General features: G+C 44.2%; 1 protein-coding gene across 1 annotated transcript in view; it reads right to left on the bottom strand.

Moving 5' to 3' along the window:
• PJVK (pejvakin) overlaps positions 1-18,343 on the bottom strand; it is a 201,424-nt gene that overhangs the window by 17,933 nt on the left and 165,148 nt on the right. The window contains exons 3-4 of the mRNA XM_086958701.1: positions 6,321-6,462; positions 2,851-2,968 (exon numbers count right to left, since the gene is read on the bottom strand). Coding sequence (XP_086814827.1) covers positions 2,851-2,968; positions 6,321-6,462 — 260 coding nt within the window. The remainder of the gene's footprint in view (positions 1-2,850; positions 2,969-6,320; positions 6,463-18,343) is intronic.

Below are 18,343 nucleotides of genomic sequence, written 5' to 3'. Positions count from 1 at the left end.
GTCATGTGACCCAGGACACAGACTGCAGGCATCTAATGGTTAGGACACAAAATGCTAACTTTCTAAAAGTGGTATTTTGAGAATTATGACTTAAAATCCAAATTTACCATTAAAGCGGTTTTTAAAGTACAATTCTCTAGACACCAAACTCGGCATTCCTACTTGCTCCCAACTGAACTTATGATATTAAATAAGGTAATTCAATGTTATCCTACGGGAGAAGTAGGCCCTGCAATAGACATGTCCAACTTTATAGATACACTGCACCCTGCCCACTGGGATGTTAAGGCCCACCCTAGGGGTGGATTGTGTGTATAAACAGGAATGTTTAGGCCTAGGAAAAGGTTTGTTTTGCCAGATCGAAATGGCAGTTTAAACTGTACACACAGGCAGTAATGGCATGCCTGAGACATGTGTCAAAAGCTGCTTGAGTGGGTGGCACAACCAGTGCTGCAGGACCACTAGTAGCATTTAATTTACAGGCCCTGAGTATAGGCAGTACTACTTTACTATGGACTAATCAGTAAATTTAAAGGGCCAATTGGATGTAAGCCAATTATACCATGCTTAAACGAGAGATCACTACCACTTTAGCACTGGTTAGCAATGGTAACCTGTACATAGTCCTAAAGTCAGCAAAACAGAGAATTGAAGGCAAAACGTTGGTGGAAAACCACACCAAGGATGTCAGGTCCAATCATTATGTATTGCTATTGCATTGTGGGTGATAAAGTGGGTGTCCTTTAAGATATCAGAGGTACCCAACATCAGGTCAATACAGGAGTATGACCTGGGAACGTGAGAGAAAAATTAGAATTCTTTGTCATCAGAGTACTTGCTACGCCTCAGGCTATTAAGTCTAACTACTTTATCTCCCACAATAGAGTTTGATGTATTTTGCAAGTATTGATCTTGTGGATGCCCATCTAGTAGGGTATCAGGGGCTAGGTTGAAATTTCCCACCAAGCAAGCTGGAGGGATCCCAGTCTCCTAAGAGGGGCAACAGAAGGTACCAGAATTGCTCATGTCCTCGATTTGGGGCGTAGATATTAAGAATAATGAAGGGGAGTCCCTGATGCTTCACTGCAAAGTAAATGTCACGACCCTCTTTAGTGTCCTTAGTCACACTGGTGCGGAGAGATCCTGGTACAAGGCTATGTTTTGATCCTGATAGGTAAGTTGATCTAGTTTCCTGGCTTCTCGCATTATTCTGTCTTTCACCTGAGAGAAGACCAATTTTGCAGTAATATCTATTGGTATCGTGCCTGGCACTGGTCTAGGGGCTCCAACTCTGTGTGCATGGACAATCAGTAAGTCAAACACTAAGCTTTCTTTGAGGACATATCTGAAACGGATTCTGCAAAACTGGACCATGTCCTCCTTCTCATCAATTTCTCGACCATACAGATGCATATGTTACTATAACGTGACCTATATTCTAGATCGGTGCATTTCTCCCACAGCTGTCAAACCTCGTCCTTCAATTTAGTGCCAGAGTCCTGTAGCTTCTCCATCTCCTGACTCATAGTAATTATGTTATCTTCGTTAGTGGCAAACTTTCCCCCAGTGCTTAAAGTTCTTTTGTTCTGTCGGAGAGGCCTGCCACTAGGTCACATTTCAGGGCCTAGAGCTGGGTAAACACCATATTTGAGATTTTTGTGTGCAGACCACTGAAGTATACCAATAGGTCTTCCTCTGTAATTGGGGTCCCCCTTCTTCTCTCTATGAGGCCCTAGCTACACCCTCATTAGTTTTGGACAAGGACGCAATGGGGATCAGGGATGGTGACCACCCTGGGGTCATTGATCCTGTTGTCGCCCAACACTCACCAAGTCACTTTTGATGTTTCAGCTTCAGTCGTATACGATCTCGGGATACAGCTTAGAGATGACGCCACTGTAAAACACTTAGGTGTTGGGGGAGTCCAGTGCGCACATCAACAAGCTTGTAAACTAAGAGGGCCACCTCTATTCATATGCAGGTAGTGATGTGCAGGACTAGACTCCAAGTGGGTCAAAGAGTGCACAGCTATATCTTCCAGTGTCCCAGTCCACGAACAAAGCAATATCTTCTCTCTAGTACTCCCATATATTTCTCTGAGTGTTGTAAAAACCTCTGTCTGCTTCAGGGAGGGGGTATTTGCAGGCAAGCTGCCAGTCCAAGCCCCCTACTCCTTTCCTCTGCTCCCCACTAACAGCCCCTCTCTCTACGCGGGGAGAACGCCATTTGAAGGGCAGCCTCGCTTTCATGTTTCGGAGGAGCATGCAACCCAAGATGGTGGCCTACGCGCCCTTTCAGCTCCAGTGAACTCCCGGTCACCGCCGATTCCACTGCCTTCTCAATCCCCAGCCACCCTCTCACATGGCTCACTGCTCCTCTAGGGTGTCAGGCACTCCTCATTGGTGTATAAATATTGGTTGCCAATGCTTCTATGAGCTCCTTTGGGGAGCTCATCAGGCCAATGCCAGACTCATCCATCCTCAGGCCACACCCTCCAGCTTCTGTCATTTTAGAAAGGATGACATATGGGCCCAGGATCACAAAGACTATTTAAGGTCGTTTTTTTATCTTGCTTCATGAAGTGAAACCCCTCGGCTCACTTTCTGATTCGATACTGTTGTTTATGACTTCATAACATGTGAATACAGCATGACATAGACCACATAAGCAGTTCTGCTGAAAGCAGTCAGGCATCATTAGTCATTCATGGTTTCTCTTCTCATGGTTTCCCACACATCATTGAGAATAAGTAGCATATTATACTGCATACGTTGAATAACCATTATAACTGTGCTATACAAACAAGTATGCTTACATCAGAAACTACAGCTAAATACACAAGGTACTTACCAAAGTGACCATCCAGATGAATAAACAGTGCAAATATGCTAAATGCTATTGTTGTGTGGGCAGGAAAAACAATAGCTTTGTCTCGTCCCTTATGGTTTTTGTTATCAATAATGTGAAACTGAGATTTAAACAAAGAAGAAAATGGGTTAGGAATCAATGTTAGATACCTCTGCAGTAGTACATACAAAGATAAGGAAATTTAACACTTTCTCAAATTGTACATCCTTTTCTTTCCTGGATAGGTCATAGGTATAATTTGATTACAGAAATAGAGCAACATGAAACTACGTATGAAAAACGTATATAATTGTGTGGTAATAGCTGGTGCGTGAATCTTATATTCTCAAGATTGGAAGATGTCACCTAAGTGTCTCCAGAGGGTAACAGGCATTAGCACCATTTTTGAAGCTTCTAGGCACTTTGGTAATACATAAGGAGCTGCATATGTGTGTGCATCTCTTTTTGAAAATAATATGTGATGATAATAGTTATAGTTTAAAATAATAGCGCTCCAAACAGAACAATTGACATTCCCAATTACAACTGCATATTAGAGATATTAATATTACTCAATTGCATGGTGCTCAATTTACAAACCAGAGCAGGAGGCAATGCTGAGATGGCCGGGATTCATATCATGACCTACAAATCAAAGTAGATGTCAGTGTCCATGATTTATCTCACTGAGCCATTATGTTGACTTATTAATACCTGCAATGGTGAAATGTAACCACCCACACATAGTGAAGTATGCATTGTTTTAAATAGGGCCTCAGACCTAAGCAGTTGTATGTGTGGAACAGGACTCATTCTTCATCTACAGCCTAATACTTGAACTTACCTCTCTTTCCTGCCAACTCCATGTCTGATCCAAACTCCCTTCTAAACGACTTCAACTCGTTTTTGGATAGCTATGTGAACCTCTATGCCTTAACTAAAACACACAGGTGCAAGCCAAAACCTTGAGAACCCTATTACTGTAAAGACTTTGCTGAAAAAACAGAAAAAAAATGGTACAAACATGGCAGATAAACGGAATTCCAGATGGCCCTATGATTCTAAAGTCCCTCTGCGCTACATACTGACAGTTCAACACATCAGCCAAAGCAAAATACGGTAGCAATGCCATCAGTAAAGCCATGAACAGAATCAGTACGCTGCATCATCAAATAACTGCCTGACCCAGTATCCCACACTCAACAGACAAGTGCAATGCCATCAACTTCCTCAGTACGAAAATACAGTAGATCCAACTACATTTCGACAACACAAAGCCAGACTCTTCTCTTACTCCCACTCCTTCTAGTAGAATCCTGCAATAGTCATCCTTTTACGCTCTTTCTCCTGCAGATCTCCCTAAAATGCTCAACTCCTTTAATGCTGCTTTCTTTCAATATGGTATCTTCATCAAAGCTCTCTGACCCCCGATTCGCCATTGTCAATACCTCCCTCCCTCAAAGCACCCACAGCACCTTCCCGGAAGCTCTAAAGACAGGTTAGACCCTCACACTCAGAAGAAAGCCTACATTAGACCCTGATGACATCACAACAGCTTGCCAATCACTCACACGCCATTTATCAGCAAGATCATCAAAAAAACTGACCGCTCAACTCCGATGTATCACTTGAATGCTAGCCCTCTCCAGCCAGATTACCAGTCTAAGTTCACCGCAGGCTGCTGCACAGAGACGATTAGATTCCAAATCATTGACAATGCCCTTTTGACTACAAATGAAGATTATCCCTGGCTTTTAATTCTGTTGGATGACATTGCTGCCTTCAGTTCACCCCACCCTTAGCTACATCCTGGAATTTTGAATGGAATTTGCTGGTAATGTCCTTCACTCGTTCCCCTCTTACCTTCCAACAAACTCCCGTTCACTCACCTGGGTCCCGAAATATCCGTTTCACCTGTGGAATCCAACAGAGTTCTGTCCAGTCCCCTGTCATCTTCAACCTCTACATGAAGCCTCTTGGGGCTCTGCTCATAGAATGCTGCATCAAAATTCTCCAGTATGCCAACGATCAATGGCTCTAAACATCCAATGCCCACAACATTGCCTGCGTCTCATTCACACCTTATTGCCAAGCATCTACCTGAAGCTCAACCCAGACACAGAATCCATGTTATTTGTCGAGAACAATAACTGCAAATTAGTACAAAGTTTGTGTCGCTCAGTGACACAAACCTTGATGGCTTTGAACTCCAACTTTCACAGAACACCAAGTCAGCCAAACAGTCAAAACGTATGTTTATTTGGACCGTAGTGCTACAAACAACAGACTATTTAAACAAAAAATGGTATTTAAATACCAATAAAATTAAGTTAACACACCGAATAAAAGACTGATCAAATCTACTTAAAAAGTTGTTTACGGCTGATAAGAACCCTCACATAGTACATATTACAGAAAGGTAATTCATGTCAAGTAAAAATGAACCAACCTGTCTACAATTATGTTTTCCATAATTCTTAAAAAAGGCATCAAAATATATATTTTGTTGTCGCAATAACAAAATACAGTGTAACCAAATATGCATGTGTTACACCGTACATCAAATGCAAAAACAACAGTTGATGGACAGAATACAGATCAATGCCATACATTCACCCCAGTACAGAGATCTGGGCCTAAATCCATCATATTTTTGCTCACCATGCCATTCCAGTTTGAACCTAGCCATATGCAAATCAGTCTTGACCCTGTGCCCCATGGGAACAGTCCAGCCCGAACTGCCAAGCCAGGTCCTCACTGGACTGGAAACAAGCATCCTAGGACCGGTGTCGGGCTTTCAGCCCTCATCAGTCAGGATAGCTTGATTCCAGTGCCATGGAGAGGACAGGACTTACGTCTGAGCATACCCATCCCACTCGGGGTGGCAAATGCAAAAACAACAGTTGATGGACAGAATGCAGATCAATGTCATACATTCACCCCAGTACACAGATCTGGGCCTAAATCCATAATTTCTTTGCTTACCATGCCATTCCAGATCGAATCTAGTCATATGCAAATTAGTCTTGACCCTGTGCCCCATGGGAACAGTCCAGCCCGAACTCCCAAGCCAGGTCCTCACTGGACAGGAAACAAGCATCCTAGGACCGGTTTCGGGCTTTCAGCCTTCATCAGCCAGGATAGCTTGCTTCCAGTGGCATGGAGAGCATGGGACTCACTTCTGAGCATACCCGTCCCACTCGGGGTGACAAATGCAAAAACAACAGCTGATGGACAAAATGCAGATCAATGTCATACATTCACCCCAGTACAGAGATCTGGGCCTATCTGCAGAGGGCAATCTGAATAATGAGGTAAGGAATTGGTGAACGTATTGTTGTATAAAGACCGCATACTATAACATAGCTTACTGCGTCATACACTGAAGACTACACAGCTTTCTGGACAATGACACAAGCACAGAAGTCCACATTCCTTTTCCAGATAAAGCGTCTTCCTGATTTATCACTTACCCTCATTGTTTCTCCACGCATCCCAGCATGCACGGTTAATGAGCATTGTCTTGTCGTCCTTATACTTTCCATAACCACACATAAAACTTCCTTTTCACTTTCTCTTGATTGACGAATTAAACAATGATCCAGGTCAACTTTTCTAGAATGAAAGACCAATATCAACATATGTGCACGTGCAGGAATAGATAAAAGCACAGTCAATAAAAAAGTACGTTCAAATGTATAATTCATTTAGGACTCATGAAAATAGAAAGGTATTAGCAATAACTGCAAATATTATTCTTTATCATAAACTTGAGCCTGCTCCTTCAAAAAACTAATGTAGAACCACAATTTATATTAAGGTGATAAATACTAGAGCCAAAAATAGATCACTGATGTATAAATGGATGAGAAGATATTTGCCATAATCATTTGTAAAGTTTATTCATTTCACAGTAATAACTATAATTTAACCTGTGCTAAAACCTTGCACTTTCTAAAACTAAGAAGTGGTGCATTCGCCTAAAAAGTAATATTACTTAGCAATATTTTTCTAAAAGACAACCATTTTTGAACAGCATTGAGCATGCGCATGGCAACATCATTACATACACTGGCACTTTTCGCAGCAATTGTTAGTAGCTGCCTAAGGGCATATCCACCAAAGGTCGCCTTTAGGTGCTATTCAGTGGTGCGGGCAAATTTATATTTTCTTACTTGTGCTTCGCTGTGCAGCAAACCTGATGGTATGTTCTTAAGCTCCTATGTCCAGAGCCCAACCATCTTTGGGCCTGGATTGACAAACTGTTGATTTTAGTGCCGCTACTCATCAGATGTCTATGCAGAATTATTTGGGGTGCAAAGGCCAGATAAAAGAGGAATATACATGAATGTGACTGCTGGCAAGTTTTGTGGACCATGGAGCGTATGTGATAGCCTGGTGTATCTTTTGCCTAGCTTTGTAACCCATTGACAGTGGTTTATAGGAAAACAGGCGTCATTGAAATTATATCCATGCGTGTTTTTAGGTTTCGCCTGCACAGTGCTCGCGCTGTGCTTGTGAAATCTCTTATAAATAGGGCTCCCGGTTTTATGGTACTTATTTTTTTTTACATTTCTGTCTGTATATAGCCATATTTACTTTTTGCTACTTTTATCCGTATTTAGAAATATTTATTTGGGGTTTTGTGAAAAGATGAAGCTGAAATTAGTATATTTCCACATTTATTTAACTGAGAAATATGCACTCATGCTTGAATGACTGCCAGGTTTCAATGCTATGAACACCCTCAGAAGATAAATGAATGCTCTTATGTAAATAAAATATGCAAATTTCAATAACAACCTTGTGCATATCTACTGCTGTTTAAGCCTCTTTGCTAAAATAATTTTCTTTATTAACCCCCTTGCCCATCAGTCCACACAGCTATTGGCCTGGCAGCCATGGCAGATGTATTTAGAACCACTCAAAAAGAAACCTAATTTTAGTTTTTATCCACATTTAAAAATAAATACAAAAATGAATGTTTTTCTGTCTGTGTTTATGTGTAAAAATCTGTAAAAACGGAAAACAGTGAACCCTACTTATAAAGCAACAAAACAAAATATTAAAAGGCACTTAGACCCCGCCAATTACTTACCTTTACTTAATATTGATTGGCTCCCATGTCATTCTCATTTCCTTGCTTCTTATTGTTCAGCAGCTCCTCATGGACTCCGTCTTCCTCCTGGACTTTAGAGTCTTGTCCATCTCGCGGAGCATAGACCAAGTACGGCTTCCTGTGGCAAGGGTCCTTCCACTGGCAAGCAGGTACTCTTTTTTTGTACTTCCTCGTGTTATGTGACTCTGTTAACCCCCACCCCACAAACACAGTTTTTTTAGATGTTGTACAGCCGCAAGGGTTGCTGTGCAACATAGTTTAAAGTAAAGGAATGTGCTATGACACAGTCAATGCTGGCTGTGTCATAGTGCTTTTTTAAGCCATGTTGAGACTTGTGCTGCTGTGCAAAATTTAAAAAAACATTGACAAACCCAATATTTTTCACGTAGGCAAAACCTATGGGCTTTTTGAGTGCTTGTTTGTTGTGCTTTAGGCAAAATCTCTGATTCTTCCCATTTTGCACCGGATCCCTTATAATTTGCTCTTTCTCAGTGGTTGACGGGACCTCCATCTTGGCGAGCTTTGGTAGTTGCCCTGGACTGCCTGCGGGAGCTGAGTGGCTTTATGGCCACTCCCAAGGGAGAAGCCACTAGGTGAAACATGTTCTTCTTGGCTTTCGGCACAGTACATGTTTCCACAGGCACCAAGTATGGGGCCTGGTCCCCACCAGTAACTTAAGTAATGAACCCAAAGATCAGGTCAGGACCTTTTACATGGTTTATCCTGGCCGGACATGGAAAGTTCATGGAAGGGGCAGAGATGTCTTATTTTACTGTGAGCCACAGAGGAGGGCGGCGGAAGAAGGCACGGGAGAAGCCTTTCATCTGCAGCTCCATGTATTGGCAGGTACTTGGTTCTGAAAGAACATCTAACGATGTCAAAGAGCGTGAATAATATTGGCAAAGGCAGCTCGGAGAGATGAAGACCCACCAAAGGCTACCGTCATTCATTTTTCACTGATCAGCGTGACAGGATTAAAATAAAACATCGTTTTACTCTTTGGAAACGACCCTTGTTAAATATACAAACCAAGTGTCCTCCATTTTGTTTTAAAATGTTGTTATTATGGTCAGTTTTTAGGTCAGCCTTCCGTTAATAGGGGGAAAAGATGCATTTGGAGCGAATAGATATTATTCTTTCCATTTGTGATAACATCTACTTTACTGTTGTTTTTCTATAATGCCAACACAGCCACGAGGCTGGAGCATTAATAAAACCATAAATCTCTAAGATGCGTTCATGCAACTGCATCGACAACTACACTGACTCCCCATGGCTCACTTTCCAGGAGGCATTACAACAGAGGTCTTCAATCTGTGGGGCGCGACCCCCAGGGGGTCGTGGAGTCCTTGGAAGGGGGTCGCAGATTCTGGCAGAGGGCAGTTCCTGGCTTGGGCTGATCCCGAGGTGTGAAAAACATCAAAGCCTCATTAACAAGTAAAAGGTCTTTTAAAGACCTGTCAAGTACTCTGGTGTGGCTGTGTCTGTGTGTCCCTGAAGCCGTTTCGAGCTGGGGGAGGAGGGGAAGTGGGGAGTGGGTAGGGGCTGGGGGAGCAGGCTGTAGTGTAGCCCTTTGAGATCAATGGATATTGCGCGCCTGGAGCTGTGGGTCCCGTGACACGTCCCCCGCCCCCAGCAGGGAGGCACTGAGATGCCCTCCCATGATCGGGAAAGAAGGAAGAATACGCAGCGAGATACTGACCCTCCCCCCCCCATGAGAGAGGCACAGAAAAGGTGGGTGGATGAATGATGGGTGGATGGATGGATGTAAGGATGAAGGATGGATGGATGTGTGAAAAGGTGGGTGGATTAATGATGAATGGATGGATGAAAGGGTGGATGGATGGAAGGATGAAAGGGTAGATGGATGAAGGATGTATGGATGGATAAAAGGTTGCATGGATGAATGATGGATGGATGGATGGATGTGTGAAAAGATGGGTGGATGAATGATGGGTGAATGGATGGATGAAAGGGTGGATGGATGAAGGATGGATGTACAGCACCCATACCTACCGATCACAAGTAACCTGGGCTTCATCCTAGACTCCTCCCTCTCAATGACCAGACAAGTCAACGCCGTTACATCATCATGCTTCAACATCCTACGCATGCTCAAAAAAAATCTTCCGCTGGATCCCGACCGAAACAAGAAAGACAGTCACCCACGCACTGGTCATTAGCCGACTGGACTATGGAAATACCCTGTACGCCGGGACCACAGCCAAACTACAGAAAAAACTACAACGCATCCAAAACGCCTCAGCCAGATTCATACTGGACATTCCCCGTCATGCTCACATTTCCGCCCACGTGAAGGATCTCCACTGGCTCCCCGTCAACAAGAGAATAACGTTCCGCCTCCGCACCCACGCACACAAGGCCATCTACGACCTAGGACCCGAATGCCTCAACACAAGACTGTCCTTCTACACACCCACCCGCCAACTGCGATCATCCAATCAAGCCCTCGCCACAATTCCCTGCATCCACAGATCCACTATGGGAGGAAGATCCTTCTCCTACTTAGCGGCCAAAACCTGGAATTCAATCCCCACTCACCTCCGACTTACACAGAACCACCTCTCCTTCAGAAAGCAATTCAAAATGGTTATTCGATAAGTAACACCCCCCCCCCCCCCCTCCCTCAAGCGCCTTGAGACCCTCTGGGTGAGTAGTGCGCTATACAAATTACTGAACTTGAACTATGAAATATTAATGGATGGATGAAAGGGTGGATGAATGGATGAAAGGGTGGATGGATGGAAGAATGAAAGGGTGGAATGATGAAGGATGGATGGATGGATGGATGGATGGAAGGGTGGATGGATGTATGGATGGATAAAAGGTTCAATGGATGAAGGATGGATGTGTGAAAAGGTGGGGGGATGAATGATGGGTGGATGGATGGATACAAGGGTGGACGGATAAAGGATGGATGGATGGAAGGGTGGCTGGATGAAGGATGGATGTATGGATGGATAAAAGGTTGCATGGATGAATGATGCATGGATGGATGTGTGAAAAGGTGGGGGGGATGAATGATGTGTGGATGGATGGATGAAAGGGTGGATGGATGAAGGATGGATGTATGGATGGATAAAAGGTTGCATGGATGAATGATGGATGGATGTGTGAAAAGGTGAGTGGATGAATGATGGGTGGATTGATGGAAGGGTGGATGGGTAATGGATGGATGGATGGATGGAAGGATGAAAGGGTGGATGGATGAAGGATGGATGTATGGATGTAAGGATGAAAGGGTGGATGGGTGAAGGATAGATGGATGAAGGATAGATGTATGGATGTAAGGATGAAAGGGTGGACGGATGAAGGATGGATGGGTGGATGAAAGGGTGGATGGATGGAAGGATGAAAGGGTGGACGGATGAAGGATGGATGGATGTATGGATGGATAAAAGGTTGCATGGATGAATGATGCATGGGTGGATGTGTGAAAAGGTGGGGGGATGAATGATGGGTGGATGGATGGATGAAAGGGTGGGTGGATGGATGTATGGATGAAAGGGTGGATGGATGAAGGATGGATGGGAGGATGATGTATGGATGGATAAAAGGTTACATGGATGAATGATGGATGGATGTGTGAAAAGGTGGGTGAATGAATGATGGGTGGATGGATGGAAGGGTGGATGGGTAAAGAATGGATGTATGGATGGAAAGATGAAAGGGTGGATGGATGAAGGATGGATGGAAGGATGGAAGGATGGATCGATGTGTGAAAGTGTGGGTGGATGAATGATGGATGGATGTGATGAGGTGTAACAGGAGCATGTATGGTTGTCAAAAGATGATGATGAGGAGTACCAGTTTCTAGAAACTTTTGTCGAAAGGGGGTCCTTACCCCTAAAAAGGTTTTACAAGGGGGTCGCGGCATCAAAAAGTTTGAAGACCTCTGCATTACAACGATGCGCATTTGGCATACAGGTCATCACTGATACTGGTTAATTGCAAATATAAAGGATGATAGCAGCGCATTGATTTATAGAGATGCATTTGCATTCTGTAGTTTTTATTTTAATGTCTGCCAGGTATGAATGAAAATATATAGATCCATGCAGTCAGTGGTCGTTGGTGAAATTTTAAAGTGGTAGGGCGTAATTACCTAATTGATTTTGAATGTGTGCACTTAATGTTCTAAACCTGCTTTTCGGGAGCGGGGATAGTTGCTAACATTAAAGCATAAATAAACGACCCCTCCTGTCTCCCTGGGCTGATCCAAATAAAGTTATTTGCCAAGTGGCTGGCGCCATGTCGCCTGTGGGCCTTCAGTCTGTCCCAGCTTTTTATTTAACATCAGTCTGCATGTTGTGATAGTGTCGACCAAATATACTGGGTTGGGTTGAAAGCATAACCATTAGCCCCAGAGCTTATTAACCTGTTGACTAACATGTTATGACTTACTGATACAATTTTTATTTTTATTTTTTATTTATTGAGATTTACTGTTGTCATACAAAAAGGTATATACAAATTCATTATATAATTATTCCATTTAGACCGTAACAAGAAGCTCATGTTACAAGTTAATAACAGTTCAATAATTTATACATGTAATCCAAAAACAAAGCTATTAAAATAATAGGGCAGTAGTTCAATAAACCATATATGATCAGGATACATATAAAATCTTACTTAGCCACTCGAACTTCTCCAAATGGCTAGTGGTGCCCAGATGTTTCTTCCCAATTCCCTAGATTTTTTACCTTTTAGCTCATAGAGGCAAGATTCAATATTGTGCAAGCCAAGCAGCCTTGCGATCCACATTTGAAAGGTGGGAGGTGAGGGATCTTTCCAGCCTGCTGAAATAAGGTTACGAAGTACCGCAGTAGATATAAAAACCAAAAGTTCGGCAGCGCTTCCCAGCTTCAATTTCCTATCTACGCCTAGTAGCATCAGGGAGGGGGATAGAATAATCCTAGAATCTAGCAACCTCTCCAAAAAATGTGAAATTTCCCTTAATATCGGAGAAAGCTGATCACACTGATGGAACATGTGAATTAGATCAGCAGGGCCCTTATCACATCTAGGGCACTTATCGTTCTCCACCAGGCCCCAGGCATGCAGCTTCGCCGGAGTATGATACAAATTAAAAAGCGTTTTGTAGTGCTGAGCCCGTAAATTAGAGGATCGAAATAATCTCTTATGTAATACAAGTGCTAGATCTAAATCAACATCTGGATCGCCTAACTTCACTGCAATTGTGGATTCTGTTTTTTCCAAATCGTCCTGGATGCCCACCATTAGATTGTTATAGACTAAGTTAATTTTATTACCCCCATTCCATAAATAATCAATTAGGGGGAAGCGTCTCATTACGGAAATACTCGGTCTAAATGCCATTACTGTTTGAATCAGTTGTCTGTAGAGAAACCAATGGTTAGATGGAATACCAAACTTGTGCCCAAACTTGTGCTGAATCACTTCAAACCTAAGTACCCTAAGTACCCCCGCCCCCCACCGCCATAATGTCCCCTATGGTCCTTATTCCGTGTTCTTTCCAGAGCAGGCAATTCCTGTCCATACCCAAATAGGGGAACAAGTTAGAGTTCCAGAGGAGATGCACATTAATCTTAGGGATATCCAGCATCTTTTGAGTAGTTTCCATGTCCCCCAAACACCAGTCTTATACCTGGCCTTCTTATAATATCTCCAATCTACCTCGCTCAAAAGTAGCCCAACGGCCTTCTTCCCTAGTAAAAGCTCAAAGATGGATGGGGATCCTGTCTAACTCCCCGGGCCACTTGTGGGCTAGGGGCCGATTGAAACAGTATAGACATTTGAGCCAAAAGGCAAGACAGATGATATAAACGGAGGTTTGGTAAGGCCATGCCCCCCCTTTCAAACGGGAGCGACATAAGCTTCATGGAGCACCTAATCTTCCCATATTGCCAGATAAACTTATTAAAGATTGATTCCAGATTTTCTATTAGTTTTTCCTCCAGCAATAATGGGATGTCTCGAAACAGGTATAAGACCTTAGGAAAGAATGACATTTTAAGGACGTTAACCCTCCCTACCAGAGAGAGGTGTAATACATGCAGCCTTTTTAATTCTGCTTCAATCGATCCCATAAGGGGGCAGTAGTTTTCTGCGATGATCTTGTCCACTGAGGCGTTAATTCTTACCCCTAAATAAGCTGCTGAGTCTACATATCTGCTGTCTGACTTAAAAATGTTCTTAGTACAAATAATCTGGGTCTTCCCCTCATTTAGCAGATACCCAGACTTACTTCCAAAATACTTTGCCAGTTCAGCGAGTACAGGCATGGCCTGCTGCGGATCAGTAGTGATAACCGCCAGATCGTCAGCGTATGCTAGCAGTTTATTTGTAAACCCGTTCAGCGTCACAGGATTAATCTGGGGGCAACCCAATATTTTTTGGATTAGGGGTCTATATATAATGAAAAGAGGATCGGAGAGCAGGGGCAACCCTGATAAGTTCCTCTCTTGATCACAATTTTCTCCGAACTCTCTCCCATTACTTACACCCTGGCCACCGGATCTTTATACATAGCTCTAAGAGCTCTGATGGCCTTGGGGCCAAAGCCCCTACCTACAAGGATTCCCCACAGGTACACCCAGACCCCGCAGTCGAATGCTTTCTCCGCATCGAGGAGGATCATGGCCATCTCTCCCCTCCGGCGGCATGGGCATCAAACAGCGTGATAGCTCGGCGGGTGTGGTCTGTCGTGCCTCGCCCAGGCACAAACCCATGCTGCCAGGGAGAGACCAGACCGCTGATGATCCTCCCCAGCCTCTTGGCCCAGATTTTCGAGTATAATTTAGTGTCCGCATTAATGAGCGAAATAGGACGGTAAGAGCCCGAGTTCTCCTTGGGTTTGCCCTTCTTGTCAAAGATAATTATATTGGTCTCTTTCCAAGAATCGGGAATTTCCCCTGTACACAGTATACCATTGAAGAGATCCAGCAGAATTGGGACTATCTCAGATTCAATGCTTTTATAAACTTCCAGGGGGATTCCATCAGGACCTGCTGCCTTACCGGCAGCAAGATCCCGTAGAGCATCCTGAATCTTGCTACTAGTCATGTGCCTTTCCAACTCTTCTCTAGATAGTTCATCTAGCATTGGGCCCCTGTCCCCACTCTCCGCCATTTGTTGTTCTTGACGGCTCTCTTCATCGTACAGTTTTTGATAGAAATTTTTAAAGACCTTTACAATTTCCTTTGACTCCGAGTAGTTCTTACCATCCTCTTGTATGCTCGTTATGATGTTCCTAGTTCTATCCTGTCTAATACGAAGCACCAGAACCCTACCTGCCTGTTCCCCTGTCTCATACCGCTTAGCCCTTGAAGCCTGATAATCCCCTACTGCCTTCTGTGTGACCAATTTTAATAATCACCAAGCCTCTTTGGCTATCCGACCTGTCTACACCCCTACCAATGTCACTGATATGCAGCTCCTCCGCCTTCGCTAGATCACCCATAAATCTATCTAACTCTTCCCTATCCGCTTTCCTAAGTCTCGGTGAGCAGCTGATGGTTTCCCCCCTAAGAGTCGCCTTAAAAGCTTCCCAGATGCCGTTCCTAGATGTGCTGTAGCGGTTTGCATCAAAGAACTCCCCTGTCCATTTTTTAATATGTTCTAAAAATCTTTGATCCGATAATAACCTCCTTTCAAAGGTCCAGCTGGTATGCCGTTTCTCTGCTTTAATTACTCTACAGGATAAAATTAGCGAATTATGAGATTATTCTGGGGATTTTCTTGATGCTAACTCTGTTCAGTTCTGCAGATGAGATAAAAAAGTAATCTAATTTAGAGTACTTTTAAAACGGGTGCAAAAAATAAGTAAACCCGGGGTTCTGTGGTTCCTTTTCCCCCCAAACATCCTTTAGCCCATGTGAGCTCATTAAAGAGGATATAGCCTGAAACACCCTGGGTTTCCGCCCTGAGTTCTCATGAACATTATGCCAATCCGTAGATATATTTAGATCACCACAAACTATCATTGGGGTTGGCCAACCCACTAGCTCTTCTTCCAGAAAACCAAAAACATCAGGATCATCGCAGTTTGACCCGTAGATTGAACAAATTGTATACCCTACACACAGCTCTGGAATGACCCACCTTCCCAAACTATCGCTTTTGACCCGCTTCGCCCCTCCTAAAGATGATCTACCTAAAATTGCAACCCCCCCTGGTTATTGAAGTCTGTGATGTACAGGCTATCAGGTCAAAACCCTTAATAAATAATAAATTCCGTTTGGCCCACGGCAGATGAGTCTCTTGCAGACAAAGTACATCAATCCCGTTGTATTTATCGAAATATTCCAGCTTTCGGCGTTTCTTCCAGTCATTCTGCCCGCTAACATTGACTGTACATATTCTAATATTCAGCATTAAATAGTTTACTGACCATCCTTACTACTGTCTGCCCTATTTTCGGACTATTCAGTAGCATTATCTCAACCAACACAATTGTAACATTTAACCAACCGGACTCATAAATGCCATAAATGCCAGTCTCATTACAATACCAGATTATCTCATTTTTTCCATTTTACCCCTCACCCACTTTCCCCTCCCCACTCCGTCCACAGCCCCCCTACTCCCCAACCCCCCCTCTGCCCCCGCAACCCCCTCCCCCCCCTGAACTCCCTCAGTCTAGGCGCTCAGACCTCCTCTGTGCGAATGATGTAAAGCAGCGGTCGCAAAGAGATACCAAACAACTTCAACCTAACATCCCGCTCCAGGAATAGTCACACATAAGCACCGTGAGACCCAGTACACAACCTGAAAACCTGAAAAACCAAAAAGAAAGAAATACAGTATCCTGGGAGATACTCTTGACAAACATGAAATCCAGCTAATACACTTTCCCCTAGAGCCTATTTGCCCAAAGAGTCAAGGTATTCCTTCGCCTTTATCTCAGATGCAAAGTAATGGGTCCTCCCTTCATTAATAACCTTTAACTGAGCAGGATTTATCAAAAAGGCCTGTAGTTTTTTGTCTTGGAACAGTTTGATAAGCTGCCGTAATCACCATCTCCTTTCTACCGTTACATGGCAGAAATCCGGCCGAACGAAGAATGAGATCCCATCGCTGGTCCTGCTTGCATCCGGTCTTGCCTTCTCTGCAATTAATTGCCTCAATACAAAATTGCCGAGAAAGATTAAAATGGCCCTTGGCTTATCTCCTTCCCTTGCATTTTTTTGAACTTTAAAAGGAGTGTGGTGTACCCTCTGAATTTCGGAGGGCCAGTCCCAGCTGGAGAGCTCCGGGAATGCTTGGTCGAATAGCTTGATGGTATACGCTCTGATGTCTGAACCTTCGACCCCCTCTGGAATCCCAAGGACCCTAAGATTATTACGTCTGATTCTATTTTCCATGTCCTCGAGTTTCCTTTGAATATCTAACACTTGTGCACAGTGGGCATCCACTTTAGTTACAGCAGCTGCTGCCTCGGCCTCAGTTGAAACAACTCTCTCCTCCAGGCTTGAAACTCTGTCCCCCAGATTCGTGCAAGCCTTGGACAACTTCCTCACCACCCCCTGCATCTCCCTCATAGCGGCTTGTGATTTCTTACTGTCCTGGCGAGTCTCTTCTCGATGGGCGATAATTTCCTGGTGTATCAATTCCAGGAGCGACATCTGAGATGCCTCCGTGTTTGGACTCCCCTGTAATGGCATGGTCGATGAATGATCCCAACTTAGCTCATAGTGTTCTTGCCCCTTCGATAAAGCCCCAGGTCTGACCGCTGTAGTAGGGGGTTCTTGCTCCAGATCACTTTCAGAGTCTTGTATACTACCTTCCAGGAAGGAACTATGTTCATCCTCGTCTGACCATTCTGCATTTTCGGACACTGAAAAAAAACATTCACTTGGGACCTTTTACACCGGACCTCCCGACGCTCCACCTGGGATAACCTCAATTGAAGCTGGGTCAAGATTACAAAAGCCTGCGGGGGGCGCTAGAGGGCGCACTGCGGAATGGCCGCACTGTCGTGAGGCTCCCGCTGCCCGGAGCTATTATCCGCCTAGGGATCCTGTTGACCATTGCTGCGCCCTGATCTGACCCCACGGATCTACTGGGATATCGACTGACTACCCACGGTCCAACTCCTGGGCCATTTGGAGGTTGCTGGCCGAAGTTACGGGGACCCCAAGTTTCCCCGACTTGCGCTCTGGAAGTCTGATGCCCCCTGGCCCGGCGTCGTTGCTCATGCCAGTCCGAGGCTCTGCACGTGGGGTGTAAGCCTTGCTCTGCTTCTCTTCATCGGGGCCCGCTCGCTGGCCGGGCAAGCCGTTTGGTTCTTCCTTGCTGTCGGACTTATCTCTTGGCTCCTGCATCTGCCTGCCCGGATACCATTGCTCACGGAGGCGCAACGGATCTTCT

This window comes from Lissotriton vulgaris, chromosome 2_1 (genome assembly GCF_964263255.1).
Source record: "Lissotriton vulgaris chromosome 2_1, aLisVul1.2, whole genome shotgun sequence".
Classification (NCBI taxonomy): domain Eukaryota; kingdom Metazoa; phylum Chordata; class Amphibia; order Caudata; family Salamandridae; genus Lissotriton; species Lissotriton vulgaris.
The sequence above is the reverse complement of the archived record's forward strand: the minus strand, read 5'-3'. Positions and strand labels throughout refer to the sequence as shown.